General features: G+C 49.9%; 1 protein-coding gene across 1 annotated transcript in view; it reads right to left on the reverse strand.

Annotated features, from left to right (window-relative positions):
• Nucleotides 1-1,059: 1,059 nt before the first annotated feature.
• pik3ap1 (phosphoinositide-3-kinase adaptor protein 1) overlaps nt 1,060-17,252 on the reverse strand; it is a 101,429-nt gene continuing 85,236 nt past the window's right edge. Inside the window, exons 11-17 of the mRNA XM_080215772.1 lie at nt 16,722-16,802; nt 13,926-14,137; nt 11,851-11,923; nt 9,435-9,590; nt 6,822-6,892; nt 2,416-2,516; nt 1,060-1,381 (exon numbers count right to left, since the gene is read on the reverse strand). Coding sequence (XP_080071898.1) covers nt 1,318-1,381; nt 2,416-2,516; nt 6,822-6,892; nt 9,435-9,590; nt 11,851-11,923; nt 13,926-14,137; nt 16,722-16,802 — 758 coding nt within the window. The 3' untranslated portion in view covers nt 1,060-1,317. The remainder of the gene's footprint in view (nt 1,382-2,415; nt 2,517-6,821; nt 6,893-9,434; nt 9,591-11,850; nt 11,924-13,925; nt 14,138-16,721; nt 16,803-17,252) is intronic.

Consider the following 17,252-nt stretch of genomic DNA (forward strand, 5'->3'; position numbering starts at 1 on the left):
GTGGCTGGGTGGGTGAGTGAGTGAGTGAGTGAGTGAGTGAGTGAGTGAGTGGGTGGGTGGGTGGGTGAGTGAGTGAGTGAGTGGGTGGGTGGGTGGGTGGGTGGGTGAGTGAGTGAGTGGGTGAGTGAGTGGCTGGGTGGGTGAGTGAGTGAGTGAGTGAGTGGGTGGGTGAGTGAGTGAGTGAGTGGGTGAGTGAGTGAGTGAGTGAGTGGGTGAGTGAGTGGGTGAGTGAGTGAGTGGGTGGGTGGGTGAGTGAGTGAGTGGGTGGGTGGGTGAGTGAGTGAGTGAGTGGGTGGGTGAGTGAGTGGGTTAGGGGCTGTGTGTGTGGATGTGTGTGTGTGTGTGTGTGTGTGGGTGGGTAGGGGTGTGTGTGTGGGTGGGTGGGGGTGTGTGTGTGTGTGTGTGGGTGGGTGGGGGTGTGTGTGTGTGTGTGGATGTGTGTGTGTGTGTGTGTGTGTGTGTGTGGGTGGGTAGGGTGTGTGTGTGTGTGGGTGGGTGGGGGTGTGTGTGTGTGTGTGTGTGTGGATGTGTGTGTGTGTGTGTGTGTGTGGGTGGGGGTGTGTGTGTGTGTGTGGATGTGTGTGTGTGTGTGTGTGTGTGTGTGGGTGGGGGTGTGTGTGTGTGTGTGTGTGTGGAGGAGGGGTCATGGAGGGTGCTGGGGGGGGGGTTTGGGGAGAAGAGGGAGATATTTGCCACTTTGCAGGATTATTCAGATACAGGACATCTATTATTCAACACCATTTTAAACAGGAGTACGATTTTGAACAGGTTGTTGTCAGAGCTTACAGGAGCACACAGAGTGACTCATTTAAAAGCTCACCTCTGGGTGAGTTCCATCGTAACCCGACCCCCCCCCCCCGAAACACTCGACATCCCTGAAATCCCCTCCTCCCCCTCCAGCCCCCACTCCCTCCACCCACACCACCTCCACCACACCCCTTCCAAACCCCTCCTCCCTCCAAACTCCTCCTCCTTCCACCCTTCCCCCCTACCTCTCTCTCCACCCACACCCCTCCAAACCTCCCCCCCCTCCCCCCCCCCCCCCCACCCCACCGTGGGGCAATCATTCCCGTTTCACCTCTGGACATTTCACTGCCACTGAGGAGTTCGCTACTGGGACAATTCTCACCATTTGCCACAAAGCCTTCAAACAAGTACATCAATAATCTGATACCCAGCCAGATCACCCAGGGCTGTACCGTCAGGAAGAAATCTGCAGTAGACCCAGGGCACCAAGGCTGTGCTCACAATCCCTTTCCCTTCGATTCCCAATCTTTAAATGGTGTCTTCGAGTGAACGCCGGTGCCTGAAATACGACTATCGACCCCTAGGTGGCACAGGAGGAGCAGAAGTGACTTTTGCTGGGGCTTGGGCTGGAGCCCTGTAAAATAAAGAGCAGGTGCGTTAGTGCCCGCAGAGCTTATAGGAAACTGCTACTGGTGCTCACAGCCCCGCCTGGCACCCATTCACCCCTCGTGCCCATCATTGCCGACCCACTGGCTCCCAAACCCTGCAATATCTCCAGTCTCAAATTCTCCAATCTCGCCCACATCCCGTCGCCACTGCCAGCGAGAGCGGAGGATTTGGCGCTCAGCCAAAGCTTCATTCACTGCAGCGGGCCCGGAGAATCCCAGCCCCGGGGGGGGAGACTGGAGAATCCCAGCCCCGGGGGGGAGGCCGGAGAATCCCAGCCCCGGGGGGGGAGACTGGAGAATCCCAGCCCCGGGGGGGGAGACTGGAGAATCCCAGCCCCGGGGGGGGTGGGGGGGGGGGTGGTGGTGGGATCGGAGAATCCTGGCTGCCGGGGGAAGGTCGGAGGTTTATTTCCACGGGTCTCTGTAAATTCCTGAGTATTTCAGGCTTCTCTTGGAGACAGTTGTTTCTTTGAGAAAGTGAATAAATCACTGAATTAGGGAGATCCTTCAATATAAAAACAAGGAGCTGGAGGCCATTCGGCCCCTCGAGCCTGCTTCACCATTTAATAAGATCGTTGCTGATCTGATGATAATGTCAAATCTGCATCCCGTCTCCCCCCCCCCCGCACCCCCGGTGCCCCCGTGCTTACCGAGAATCTATCCAGATCATCCTTAAGAATATTCACGCTCTCTGCTCCCACCACCTTTCAGCAGGAGAGTTCCAGAGACTCACCACCCTCCCAGCGAAACAAAATCTCCTCGTCTCCATTTAAAACCCTTTCTTTAATCAGTGACTCCTGATTCGCAATTCTCCCACAACAGGAAACATTCTCTCCACATTTGCCCCGACAACAGCCCTCTTATACATCAGGATGGACTGTCACAGTCGGGCAGTGACTGTTAGATGGTGCGGTGACCGGGGGAACCCTGGATTTTCAGGAGAATTGGGAAGGATGTTTGGGAGTCCAGGGTGAGCTCCTGGTTTGCACATTGCGGTTACCTGGTGGGTGTGCGAGGCGGGATCCGAGGTGGCGGTAAGCTAGGTGGTCTGTGCCTGTTGATTGGTCTGTTCATCAGTCCCGAGTCAACCAGCTCAATATCCTTAAACAGGGAAAAGACAGTGTGACTATTTACAGAGAATGAGTCAAACAATGCTGCTGATAATATATTATACACATTTACATACTAAAGTGGGGAGTTCTACAGGGTTCTCCTGATTCTCCAGTCTAACATTGGCAGAGATCTTGCAGACACATCCCAGAAGGAAAAGAACAGGGAATAAGAATACCGGCCTGAACCGTTCCTTTTCATCCAGCTTGGAGATCAGGAGACTGACTGCGGAAATCCTGTCCCTCTGTTCCTGTGCTCCGAGCAAGTTGGCACACCCCCAGCTGCACTGCCCACACTGAACCAGGCTGTGTGGTCTCACGGTGCCAGTCTCTATATCGCTTTCAGCCTGGTTCACCTCACTTCACTTTCACCCGTTCCAGTGACCGCACAGGCAGAGAGAACTCAGATTCAGCACTCACGATCATGGAAGTGAAACCTATACCCCAAAACTCACCCCACACCCGCCCCAGCACCAACCCCAACCATTGACTGTGTGGATTCTGCTGGGAGATCAGTTCTCAGTTCCCCTCCTCCTCTCCCCACCTCCCCTGTCCCCCCGTCACTCTCCCCCCCACACACCTCTCTCCCCTTTTTCCCATCTCCCCTGTCCTCCTTGTCAATTTCCCCCTTCCCCTTTCCCCTCTCTCCCCACCTCCCCTTTTCCCCATCAATTTTCCCTCTCCCCACCACCCTCTCTCTCTATCTCCACTCTCCCTGCCCCCCTCTCTCCCTGGCCCCCACTCTCCCCCCCCCCTTTCCCCCTGCACGGTACATTGGGGAGACCATGCAGACGCTATAACAATGGATGAATGAACACCTCTCGACAATCACCAGGTAGGAGTACTCTCTTCCTGTCGGGAAACACTTCAGCGGTCAACAGCATTCGGCCTCTGATCTTTGGGTAAACACTCTCCATTCTTCACAACACACGACCACACAGAGTCGCTGAGCAGAGACTGATAGCCAAGTTCTGCACATATGAGGACGGCCTCAACCGGGATCTTGGGTTCATGTCACACAACTTGCCTGGACCTGCAAAATCTCACTAACTGTCCTGTCTGGAGACAATACCCATCTCTTTAACCTGTGCTTAACCCTCTCTCCACTCACATTGTCTGTACCTTTAAGGCTTGATTAGCTGTAGAGACTCGCATTCCAATCATTATCTTGTCATTGAGTTTGTGTCTATATCTGCCCTGTTTGTGAAGCAAATCTTCACTCACCTGATGAAGGAGCAGTGCTCCGAAAGCTCGTGCTACCAAATAAACCTGTTGGACTTTGACCTGGAGTTGTGAGAATTCTCACTCTGTTTAACCCAGTCCAATGCCGGCACCTCCACATCACTCTGAAAAGGACCCATTTATTTCCACTCTCTGCTTCCTGTCTGCCAACCAGTTCTCGATCCACGTCAATACATTACCCCTAATACCATCAGCTTTCATTTTGCTCACTAATCTCTTGTGTAGGTCTTTGTCAAAAGCTTTTGAAAGTCTAGATACCCAACATTCAGTGGTTCACCCTTGTCCATTCAACTGGTCACTTCCTCAAAGCTCCCAGAAGATTTGTCAAGCATGATTTCCCTTTAGTGAATCCATGCTGATTTGGACCAATCCTGTCACTACTTTCCAAATGCTCAGTTATTACACCCTTAATAATTGACTCCAGCATTTTCCCCACCCCCGATGTCAGGCGAACCTCTCGGTTTTCTCTTTTTTAAAAATGAGCTCACACTGGCTATCCTCCAATCCACTGGAACTCTTCCAGGGTCAATAGATTGCTGGAAAATGATCACCAATGCATCCACTATTCCTAGGGCCATTTCCCTGAATACTCTGGGATGCAGTGTGTCAGGCCCCGGGGACTTATCAGGTTTTAATCCCAACTGTCTCTGCCATTTCCCCCGTTACACCAGCCCATCTCTCCCCCTTCATCTTGTCCACGTGACCCACCTCCTATTCCCTTAATTCTGTTCACACCAGGCTGATGTCCATCCAACCTCCCGGTCTGATCCATATATTACACGATAATACTCAGCTTTCTGTTTCCTCAGGAACTCTCTCTCTCCCTGTGCTGACAGTACGGAAATAGTGCTGCTCTAATCAGAAATGACACCCTATCTGCCGGTTACAGATAAACCACCCCCTCAATTTACTCATCCTGTCTGCAAAATTCGCAACAATCTCAACCAATGCCTGTCCTTCACTGACCAGCTGGGATCAGCTCCACTCACCCACACCCATCCTAGTCTACACACAGACACTATCTCCGACAATGGCTTCTCCTCCTGATCTTACACTGTTACCTCTGGTGTCCCGCACCTCCACCCCCCTCCCCACCCCCCCACAAACCCGCAACCTCCTCCCTCCCCCCCCCCGCCCAAAACACCTCCCACTGCCACATGGGTTGGACTCTTCCTATATCCTGGTCCTTGGCAATATCTGGCCCAACTCGCTTCGCTGCTATTATTTTGTCACACTGCTCCAATACTCCAGGATCGATAAGAATGTTCTTCAGCAGAACACCGGGATACAGCACAGGAACAGGCCCTTCGACCCTCCAAGCCCGTGCCCATCACGATGCCCCAGCTAAACTAAAAAAAACCTCCTACCCTTACTGGTTCTGTATTCCTCTATTCCCTCCCTATTCATGTACCCACCCAGATGCCTGTTAGGTCAACCCACAGAACAGCGATTCAAGAAGGCAGATCTTTATCCACCTTCTCAAGGCCAGCTAAGGAAGGACAATAAATGGTGGCCAGCCAGCGACGCCCATGTCTCACAAAAGAATAAAGAAAAAAGTTGTTAATGTGTCTGCTTCCACCACCTCCTCAGGCAGCGTGTTCCAGGAACCCAACGCACTCTGTGTGAAAAACTTCCCCCACATTTCCCCCTCTCACCTTGAACCTGTGCCTTTAAGAACATAAGAACATAAGAAATAGGAGCAGGAGTCGGCCATCTAGCCCTTCGAGCCTGCCCCGCCATTCAATAAGATCATGGCTGATCTGTCGTGGCTCAGTTCCACTTTCCCGCCCTCTCCCCATAACCCTTAATCCCCTCTCTTATCAAAAACCCATCAACCCGCGTCTTAAAAATATTTAGCGAGGCAGCCTCCACCACTTCAACGGGCAGAGAATTCCAGAGATTCACCACCCTTTGAGTGAAGAAGTTCCTCCTCAACTCCGTTCTAAACCACCCCCCCTTTATCTTGAGGCTGTGCCCCCTAGTCCTACTGTCTTTTTTGAGCGGGAAGAGTCTTTCCACCTCTATCCTATCCATCCCATTCATCATCTTATACGTCTCAATGAGATCTCCCCTCATTCTTCTAAACTCTAACGAGTACAAGCCTCGTTTATTCAGCCTCTCCTCATAGCTCAACCCCCTCAACTCCGGCATCAGCCTAGTGAACCTCCTCTGCACTCCCTCCAAGGCCAAAATATCCTTGCGTAAGTACGGCGACCAAAACTGCACACAGTACTCCAGCTGCGGCCTCACCAATGCCCTATACAGCTGCAGCAAGACCTCCCTACTTTTATATTCAATCCCCCTCGCTATGAAGGCCAGCATCCCATTCGCCTTCCTGACCACCTGCTGCACCTGCAAGCTGGGTTTTTGCGACTCATGCACAAGGACCCCGAGGTCCCTCTGCACCGTCGCCTGCTGCAGTTTTTCGCCACGTAAGTAATAGTCCTTCCTACCATTCTTCCTACCAAAGTGGACCACCTCACACTTGCCAACATTAAATTCCATTTGCCAGTTCCTGACCCATTCGCCCAGCCTATCTAGATCCTTCTGTAGACTCTCCACACCCTCCGCACAATTTGCCTTTCCCCCAATCTTGGTGTAATTGACACTTCCACCCTGGGGAAAAGCCCCTGACTATCCCCCTTCTCTCTGCCTCTCATCATTCTGTAGACCTCCATTAGGTCCCCCCTCAGCCTCTGTCTTTCCAGTGAAAACAATTCTAATTTATTCAACCTCTCCTCATAGCCAACACCCTCGAGACCAGGCAACATCCTGGTGAACCTGCTTTGCGCCCTTTCCAAAGCTTCCGTGTCCTTCTGGTAGTGCGGTGACCAGAACTGCGCACAATACTCCATGGAAATTATTTGATTGAAACTATTTCCTCCCATCCCAAGCAGTCCCACTCTCCAGCCGCCGGCTCAGTCTCTCTCCTCGGTTACTGCCTGCGGCTGACGCAGACTGGGAGTGACCTTGTCATTGCACCGAGACAGGCCACACATCCGCTTCATCAGTGAGAGTGTTGACATCAGGCTCTGTAACGTCCCCTGTGACTTACCTCATTATCACCCTCCGCTCCACTGCTTAAACTCAAGACACTCCGAGTACTTGACCTACTGCTGAGGCTGCCTGAGGAGAGAGAACAGGAGGAAGGGTGATTTGGAAACAGGGGCAATTATTGGCACAGTTTTAGATAAAGAAAACCTCAAACCCACCTCTGCCAGAACAGCTCACGTAACAAACACTGAGCGGCAGCAACCGCCAGTCACAAACTGGATGAAGAGAGAAAATAATATTCTGCATCTTCTCCAGGGCTTAGACAAGGGAATTAAGGGTTATGGGGAGAAAGCAGGAAAGTGGAACTGATCCACTTCAGATCAGCCATGATCTTATTGAATGGCGGGGCAGGCTCGAAGGGCGAGATGGCCTACTCCTGCTCCTATTTCTTATGTTCTTAAGTTTAACTCCCTTTAGCCCTGGCATGGTTGCACAGCTGCTGTCTCACAATGCCAGGGACACAGGTTCGATTCCCCGCTTGGATCACTGTTTGTGTGGGGTCTGTACATTCTCCCCGTCTCTGCGTGGGTTTCCTCCGGGTGCTCCAGTTTCCTCCCACAGTCTGAAAGACGTGCTGGTTGGGGTGCACTGGCCGTGCTAAATTCTCCCTCAGTGTAACCCGAACAGGTATCAGAGTGCGGCGACTGGAGGATTTTCACAGTAACTCCATTGCAGTGTTAATGTAAACCTGCTTGTGACACTAATTATCAACTTTAATTATAACTTCTCTATCAGATTGCTGTTTATACATTAGGCAGTAGAATGAAATAATTCCATTGGAAAGAAGGTAGATTTGTGACAGGTTGCATCTCTGACTGAGCCTAACAGTGGGAGGGATAAAAATCAAAACCAACATTTCTTTCTGATGTTGAGTGTCCCACAAACTGATTAGGAAGGTCAAAGGTAAACTAGACCTCGCTCTTTTTGAGTCTAGTCGCTTCTATGCCCAATAACGCCAGAGAGGATTTTTCTGAGGATCCTTGGCCTTGTTGTGGGAGGTTTAAAGATACGAAAGGTGCTATATAAATGCAAGTTGGTTGATTTGTGCCCCTCCTTTGAGATGCGCGGCTTCTGCGAAAGTCCAAACCCTTCTGCCCGACCTGCTATCCCTTCCCTCCTTCAGTTTCACCTGCAGTTTGTAAAGTGCGGACAGATACAACGATGCTTCAATAAGTCAACATTCATTAACAAGGAGGATGGAGGGGTCACTCGGGAAGGAAAGAAAGTAGCAGGACTGAGAGAAAGAGCAGGGAAGCAGATTAATGCAACCGGGACTTTGTTCCTTGGGACGGAGGAGGATGAGGTGTGACCTTAGTGAGGTGTATAACATCACGAGGGGCACAGACGGAGTGAACGTACATCGGGTGGGATTTTTCAGCCCCGCTCGCCCCAAAACCGGAAAACCCCACCCAAGCTCGACGGACTTTGCACGCTCTGTGTCCCGCCCGCTACGATCCCCCTGCTGGGAGGGGTGGGAAAATTCCACCCATCGTCTCTTTCGGTTTAAGGTGTGGGGGGGGGAGGAAAAGATTTAAAAAGGACCCGAGGGGCAACTCCTTCACACAGAGCGGGGTGCGGGTCTGGAATGAGCTGCCAGAGAAAGTGATTGAGGCAGGCACAAGAGCAACATTTACAAAGCATTTGGATAAGTACATGGATGAGAAAGGATTAGAGGGATATCGGGATAAGGGTGGCACAGTGGGGTTAGCACTGCTGCTTCACAGCTCCAGGGACCTGGGTTCGATTCCCGGCTCGGGTCACTGTCTGTGTGGAGTTTGCACATTCTCCCCGTGTCTGCCAAATAAGGCCAGAACAGGCCTTCAGGTGGTCTGGTTTCCTCCCGCAGTCCAAAGATGTGTGGGTGGGGGGTGTGGGGGCACTGGGAACTGGGACTAGTTGGGAGGTCAGCATGGATTGGTCGGGCCGAAGGGCCTCTCTGCGTGCTGTATTGCTCTATAAGGAGCAGAGTAGCTTCCTCCTGTGTTCGATGATTCCACGGAAAGTAAGGAAGGGTTTGAAAACAAGGATAAGAAAATCAAAAAGAGTTTATGAGATAAGGGGAGCTGCCACCAAGCATGACGGGCCAAATGGCCGCCTCTGTGTTGTGGTGATATGCTCGGTTTAGCCCCTATCTCAGGGAGGATGGGTAAAGGGATTAGACCATGGTTAAGAGTCGGACGCACGACTATCTAGGGTTGTTTTCGTTGGGAAGAAGGCGGCTAAGAGGGGATCTTATTGAAACATATAAGATGATTAGAGGTTTGGATAGGGTGGATAGTGATAGCCTTTTTCCTCGGATGGAGAAAGCTAGCACGAGGGGGCATGACTTTAAATTAAGGGGGGGTAGCTACAGGACGGATGTCAGGGGTAGGTTCTTTACCCAGAGGGTGGTGAGGGATTGGAATGCCCTGCCTGCTGCAGTTGTAAATGCGTCTAGTTTGGGGGCGTTTAAGAGATCTCTGGATAGGTTTATGGACGAAAAGGGATTGGTATAGGCTAGTGGGTCATTGTTTTTGTAACTGGTCGGCGCAACATCGTGGGCCGAAGGGCCTGTTCTGCGCTGTAATGTTCTATGTTCTATGTTCTATGTTCTATGTCACAAAGATGGACATACTTGCTGTGCTGGACGTGCTTCCCGTTTTCCACATCCCCCGCTGTATCCCTTCTCGGAGTGGGCAAGGCGGGATGAATCTGGGATTATCTTCATAAACTCCAAACTCTGTACCATCTGGAATGTCGCTTGCTCGAGCAGGAAGTGTAATCTCCAACTCTGGTCAGCAATCATAACAGTTTACATTTTAAAACACTCGCTATGTCCTGCTGATCCTCTGTGGCAATGCTCTCAACTAAGAAATACTTTCTTTAATAAGGAGATCAACCGGATATTAACAGAATATTAACCCCTCGTCAGGTACATATAAACAGGCACAACTGGAGCATATCCTCGAGCCTGCTCCACCGTGCATCAAGGTCGTGACGGTGTCAATGGGTGCTATTCTGGTTGGCGGTTGGTGACTAGTGGAGTCCTGCAGGGATCGGTTCTGGGGCCTCAGCTATTTACCATTTATATAGATGATCTGGAGGAGGGGGCTGAGTGTAGGGTGACGAAATTTGCTGATGACACGAAGATGAGTGGAAAAGCAAATTGTGCGGAGGGTGTGGAAAGTCTGCAGAGGGATCTGGATAGGCTGAGTGAGTGGGCGAGGACCTGGCAGATGGAGTATAATGTTAGCAAGTGTGAGGTTATCCACTTTGGCAGGAATAATAGTAGGAGGGATTACTATTTAAAGGGCGAAAAGCTGCAGCATGCTACGGTGCAGAGGGACCTGGGGGTCCTTGTGCATGAGTCGCAAAAACCCAGTCTGCAGGTGCAGCAGGTGGTCAGGAAGGCGAATGGAATGTTGGCCTTTATAGCGAGGGGGATAGAATATAAAAGCAGGGAGGTCTTGCTGCAACTGTACAGGACACTGGTGAGGCCGCAGCTGGAGTACTGTGTGCAGTTTTGGTCACCGCAATTGCGCAAGGATATTTTGGCCTTGGAGGGAGTGCAGAGGAGGTTTACTAGGCTGATACCGGAGTTGAGGGGGTTGGACTATGAAGAGAGATTGAATAGACTGGGTCTGTACTCGTTGGAGTTTAGAAGGATGAGGGGGGGATCTTATAGAGACTTACAAGATAATGAAAGGGATGGATAGGGTAGAGGTAGAGAGATTCTTCCCGCTCAGAAAGGATAGCAGGACTAGAGGCACAGCCTCGAGATAAGGGGGGACAGTTTAGATCAGAGTTGAGGAGGAATTTCTTCACTCAAAGGGTGGTGAATCTCTGGAATTCTCTGCCCGTTGAAGTGGCGGAGGCTGCCTCGCTAAATATATTTAAGTCACGGGTAGATAGGTTTCTGATAGACAGGGGAATTAAGGGTTATGGGGAGAAAGCGGGAAAGTGGAACTGAACCACTTCAGATCAGCCATGATCTTATTGAATGGCGGGGCAGGCTCGAAGGGCTAGATGGCCTACTCCTGCTCCTATTTCTTATGTTCTTATGTTATGAGGGGAAAATAGAGTCTGAGGGAAAACTTACAAGTAACAAAAGTGGACTGTAAATGTTTCTATAAGTACGTGAAAAAAAGATCAGTGAAGACAAATGTAGGTCAGTTACAGTCCAAAACAGGGGAATTTATAATAGAGAACAAGGAAACTGCAGAGCAAATTAAACAACTACTTTAGTTATTCACAGAGACAGACACAAATAGCTTCCCAGAAAATGTGAAGGAATCAAGGGTCTAGTGAGGAGGAAATTAGTATTACTAAAAAAAACACTGGAGAAATGAATAGGACTGAAAGCCAATAATTCCCCAGGGCCTGATAGAACATAGAACATTCCAGCGCAGTACAGGCCCCTCGGCCCTCGATGTTGCGCTGACCAGTGAAATGAATCTAAAGCCCGTCTAACCTACACTTTTCCAATATCATCCATATGCCTATCCACTGACCATTTGAACGCCCTTAAAGTTGGCGAGTCCACAACTGCTGCAGGCAGGGCATTCCACGCCCTTACTACCCTCTGAGTAAAGAACCTTCCTCTGACATCCGTCCTATAATTACCACCCCTCAATTTAAAGCTATGTCCCCTCGTGTTAGCCATCACCATCCGAGGAAAAAGGCTCTCACTGTGCACCCTATCTAACCCCCTGATCATCTTGTACGCATCTATAAAATCACCTCTTAACCTTCTCTCCATCCCTCATCACCCTTTGAGCTGAGTGGCTTGCCGGGCCACTTCAGAGGTGAGCTTTGTCAGAGTTTGAGCTCTGATGAAGGGTCACCCAGGCATGAAACACTGGCTCTCTCCTCTCCCCACAGACACTGTCAGACCTGCTGAGATTTTCCAGCATTTTCTGTTTTTGTTTCAGCTTGCAGCATCCGCAGTATTCTGGTTTTGTCTGCCCCACCCAGGCTGTGCCACTGGGTCGGTAGGGAAATGAAATGCCCATTTCAAATAGCCTTGATCAACAGGTGTGGCTGGAACGCACCTTGGTTTTTTCCAGACCTTCCCTTGATGTTCTGCCTCCGGGTGATACTGTCTCGCAACCTCTTCAGGTTTTCCTGAACACAGAAAGACACTGTCAGATTTCTCAGGGTCCACCTGCTCTATCACTCTGTGTGATAGACAACACGCAATGAAGACAAAGTAAAGAGTTTATAGAGACAGTGACAATATCGTTATAATTTTATGGTCAGGTGAGGTTGTTACTTCACCCATAATATTTCTATTTATTCACTCGTGTGAAAGGCTTTTAAAACATTACAGCGCAGTACAGGCCCCTCAGCCCACGATGCTTGTCACTATCAAAGCTGGTATTAATTGCCCCCTCCTCACTGTCATTGAACCACCATCCCGATTACAACTGAATGGTTTGTTTGGTCATTTCAGAGACACGTGGAGAGTATTGCAGAGAGTCTGGAGTAATATGTAGGCTAGAGGAGGTAAAGACAGCTGATTCCCTACTGTAAAGGACAGTGGTGAACCAAATGAGCTTTTATAGTCTACCCAGAAGTTTCGTGGTCGCTATTACTTCAATTAGTTTTCTTATTCCAGATTTAATTTCATTAATTGAATTTAAATTCCCCAGCTGCTTTGCCTCATATCTCCAGGAAATGTATAAGGGTGGGCTCCAGTTATATCCTTCATCAACTGGCTTTTTGGAACATCATAATCCTGACTTTAGTGTCACCAATAAAGCAGATGAAGATGTTTAGCTGAGGACGTTTTGCTGAAGAACAGGAGTTGGGACATCTTGTTGAAGTTGTACAAGACATTGGTTCTGCCACATTTGGAATACTGTGTGATAACCCCCCCAATCTCCATGGGGATCACAGCAATCTCTCCCTCTGGGACTCGCTGAATACGAGTTCCTCCGGTAACAGGCAGTGACCTACCCGGCCGGACTTCATTACCTGAGCCTTTTAAAAACTGCAGTCCTAGGCCGGGATTAATGTGTGTACAGCACGAACGTGGCTTTATTTTGCAATCTGTAATAAACTATGTTCCTTTCCAGTGGGGCTTCCTGAGTCATTACACCTGCTTAAGATTAATATTGTATAAGATGTTGAGAGGAATAGATAGGGTGGATTCTCAGAGGCTATTACCCCAGGCTGAAATGGTCACTACGAGAGGACACAGGTTTAAGGTGCTGGGGAGTAGGGACAGAGGAGATGTCAGGGGTAAGTTTTTCACTCAGAGGGTGGTGAGTGAGTGGAATCGGCTGCCGTCGGTGGTGGTGGAGGCAAATTCAATAGGGTATTTTAAGAGACTTCTGGATGAGTACGTGGGACTTAATGGGATTGAGAGTTATAGGTAAGGGTAGGGATATCATCTGTGCAACTTGCGGGCCGAAGGACCTGTTTGTGCTATAGTTTTTCTATGTTCTATTGCAACTAAAGCAATGAGTGCTGTATTAAGGAAGCCTCCAGGATGAAATCTTGAGAATTGTATTTTTAAACATGAACTGTGTATTGTTAGTCTTCAACTGTTTACAGATTCCAGGTTATGAACTTGCAAGTAGCTGCTTCCAACTGTCACCAGCTGCTTCTAGAATGTTCTCTCTGAGTCTAGCACCATGTAACTCTATACATCATACCGGGGGTGAAACACCTTTATATCACAATGGCAGGTAGGCATACACAGCACTGTACAACAGGGCCCCTTCCAAAACTCGAGGCCCACAAACAACAAAGATTGGTTCTGCCATTCAGTGGTAACTTTACCATCTTAACATTGGAGGATCAATTCTCACCCGAGACATTTAAGAACGAGTGCAGGGGGAGTGCTGTCCTGTCTTTTGGGTGAGTCGTTAAACTGTGGCCTGCGTCCCCCCCCCACTCACTGGATGGAGCTAATTTGAAGAGGAACAGTTCTCCCCGACATCCCGATATCCTCAACCAACATCAACTCAACTGGGTATCTGCTTACGGCACCACCCCCCACCCCCACCCTGCCCCCAGCATCGATAACAAACCGAATGTCCAATTGGGTTGGATTGATGGGGTGGGGAGGAGCAAGCGGGGGGTGGTGGAGCGAAATGGATGAGTTTGGAGCGGGAAATACCTGCTGGAACCGGAAGGACTCCGACCTGCGTTTCTGGTTGAGTTGCCACTCCTTGAACTGCAGAAGAGCTTCATCCACGCTGATCATTCCTAACTTCACCTGTTCCTGCAAGGTGATGAGCTGGCGTTGGCCGGGGGTCTTCATCCCGGCAAACGGGTCGTAGTCGCTGGACGGAGCTCTGGAGAGCGCCTGCTTCGAGCGTGGAGGAATTACTGAAAAAAAATCCCCATCAAACACAAGCAAAGTCAGCCAGTGTTATCCAGTCCCTCTCTCTCACTCACACTTCCACAGCCCGTCCCTTGCTGCTCAGTTTTGCTCTCATTCTCTATCTCCAAGTGGCATCATTAACACTCTCCTTTGTCTAATATCCAGGACATCTGTCTCCAGCCCTCCTTTGCCCCGACCCATCCCGGTTCTACTCTATCCCACCTCCTTCGCTCCCTTTCTCACTATATGATTATTACATTTCTACATTGGGTAGCACAGTGGTTAGTGCTGCTGCCTCACAGCATCAGGGGCCTGGGTTCGATTCCCAGCTTGGGTCGCCGCCTGTGTGGGGTCAGCACATTCTCCCCATGTCCAAGCGGGTTTCCTCAAGGTGCTGCGGTTTCCTCCCACACTCCAAAGATGTGCAGGTTAGGTGCATTGGCCATGCTAAATTCTCCCTCAGTGTACCCAAACAGGCGCCAGAGTGTGGCAACGAGGGGATTTTCAAAGCAATTTCACGGCAGTTTTAATGTAAGCCGAATGTTAGAGGAATTGGCCTTGCAAAGATGTGCGGGTTAGGCAGATTGGCAACAGTAACTGCTGGGGGTTATTGGGATAGGGTGGAGGGAGAGGTCAGGATGGGACGCTCTTTCGGAGAGTCAGTGAAGACTCGATGGGCTGAATGGTCTCTTCCTGCACTGTAGGGATTCTATGGTTTTACCTTTTTTTTAGTTCTGTTGAAGGATTGTTTAGATCTAAGACATTAACTCTCTTTCTCTCCTCAGATGCTGCCAGACCTGCTGAGTTTATCCGGCATTTTCTGTTTTTATAAACCATCATCACACCAGCCGAAGTACAGAGATCCTGAAACTCTCGGATCTCTCCTGGGCCGTACAGTAAGCAACTGGAATCTTAGCCTCCAATTCCCATTTGTATGAGTCTGTTGCCAGGACACAAATGTGGTTCCCCCCCTTCAGGACTGTCCCATCAGGGAAAACTGTCGGCAAAACCAGCGAGACTCACCAAAGCAAGGAAATAAAATTTCAGGATGCGGGGGGGACTGAAATGAGGAGAAATTTCTTTGTTTAAAGGTTTGTGAACCTTTGGAATTTTCTTTCCCCAGAGAGCTGTGGCTGCTCCAACGCTGAATATATTTATGACGGGGGTGGGGGGGGACCGATTTCTGGTTTCTCAGAAAATCGAGAGACACGAGGGGTGGCAGTGGGAATGGAGTGGGAATCCAAGGATATCCGGGATGGTATTGAATGGTGGAGTAGGTTCGAGGGGCTGAATGGCCCACTCCTGCTCCTGTTTGTTATGATCTGCTGTTGATCTCTCTGCCTGAACAGTTTCTGGACAGATTTACAACTTACAATCAGCTGGGCCTGTGACAATCCCCGGATTGTCATTCGCTCTGACTCGGAGTTGTCAACTCCAGTCGGACACGTATCTGGAGATCCCGTTTCACTCCCTCCCACCTCCAATCGTCTCCCCCCCCCCCCACCCCCACCCCCACCCCACCCCCTGCCATTGGTCACATGACACATCCCCAGGACCAATCAGAAAGCACAAAAATCATCTAACTGGATGATGATTGGTCCAGCAATGATTGGTCCCCTTCTCCAATGTGACTTTATGATTAATTCATGTTCAAAGAAAATGACAAAGATCACGGATGGGATTTTCTCCTCCTGCCCGCCACGGGAATCATAGTGGGCGGGACAGGACCATACAAAACTCCACTGGCCTCAGGCAGGACTTTGCGGTCTTGGAGTGAGTGCAGCTGGAAAATCCCACCCCAAATACAACTTATCTTTATGTCCCTAAAAGCTTTTTGCCTTGGTAGCTTGAAGCAGGGTCTGGGAAATCCAGATAAAACCTAGACTATTAGCAGCCTCTGCGGGCTAATACAGCCCCTCAGGGTTCCTCATAACCTCACATTGTTGCTCAAGATTTAACAGGGCCTGGCACCATTCAGGACAAAGCAGCCAGCTTGATTGCTCCCCTGATCACAAACATTCACTCCCTCCGCCATTGACACACAGTGCCATCTACAAGATGCACTGCAGGAACTCACCAAGGTTCCTTAGGCAGCACCTTCCCCAAACCCAAAACCACCACCATCTAGAAGGAGAAGGGCAGCAGGTATTTGGGAACACCCCCCCACCTGGAGGTTCCCCTCCAAGTCATACACCATCCTGACTCGGAAATACTTCATTGTTCCTTCACTGTCACTGAGTCAAAATCCTGGAACTAACAGCACTGAGGGTGTACCTACACCTCAGGGGCTGCAGCAGTTCGAGAAGGCAGCTCACCACCACCTTCTCAAGGGGCAGTTAGGGGTGGGCAATAACGCCACTGGCACCCATATCTGGTGAATAAATTTAATAAACTGTGGAACTCGTTATGTCCTCCTGTCTTCCCTACCTCGTACAATCTAATAGTTTTAAACCCATGTTACTATCAGCAGTCCTGCCCCACCCCACCTTTCCTTCTGTTCCACGTGGCCTTTGCCCTTCATTGAAACTTCGGAATTAAGTAGGAAAGAAGCATCCCACTCAGAGGTGGGGGGAATAACAGGTTAAATACCTGGGCTGTAGCTTCCATATGGGTTAGTGCGTGACGCTGTAATGTAAACGTTCTCCACTCGCTTCTCCTGGCCGCTGAACACTGAAACAAATACAAGTGTAAACATTAACATTCTTTACAATGTTGCCCCCTTCCCAGGGTAAATCAGCAGTTTGAAATGGCCATTGCAGTGATTGAACAGATGCCCAGCCTCACATTTCAGTGCCAGCAGTCTATTGACCATGTGGTCACCATTGTCAAACCTAACCCATGTGCAGAGTTGTACAAATGACGACAAGAAACTACAAAGGGTTGTGAACAAAGCCCAGTCCATCACACAAACCAGCCTCCCACCCATTGACACTGTCTACACTTCCTGCTGCCTAAGAAAAGCAGGTAATCAAGGACCACATACAGACCCCGGGCATTCTCTCTTCCACCTTCTTCTGTGGGGAAAAAGATACAAAAGTCTGAGGTCACGTACCAGCTTCTTCCCTGCTGCTGTCAGACTTTTGAATGGATCTACCTCACATTAAGATGATCTTTTTTTAC

Source organism: Carcharhinus amblyrhynchos, chromosome 31 (assembly GCF_965287045.1).
Source record: "Carcharhinus amblyrhynchos chromosome 31, sCarAmb.v2.hapA, whole genome shotgun sequence".
NCBI classification, from domain to species: domain Eukaryota; kingdom Metazoa; phylum Chordata; class Chondrichthyes; order Carcharhiniformes; family Carcharhinidae; genus Carcharhinus; species Carcharhinus amblyrhynchos.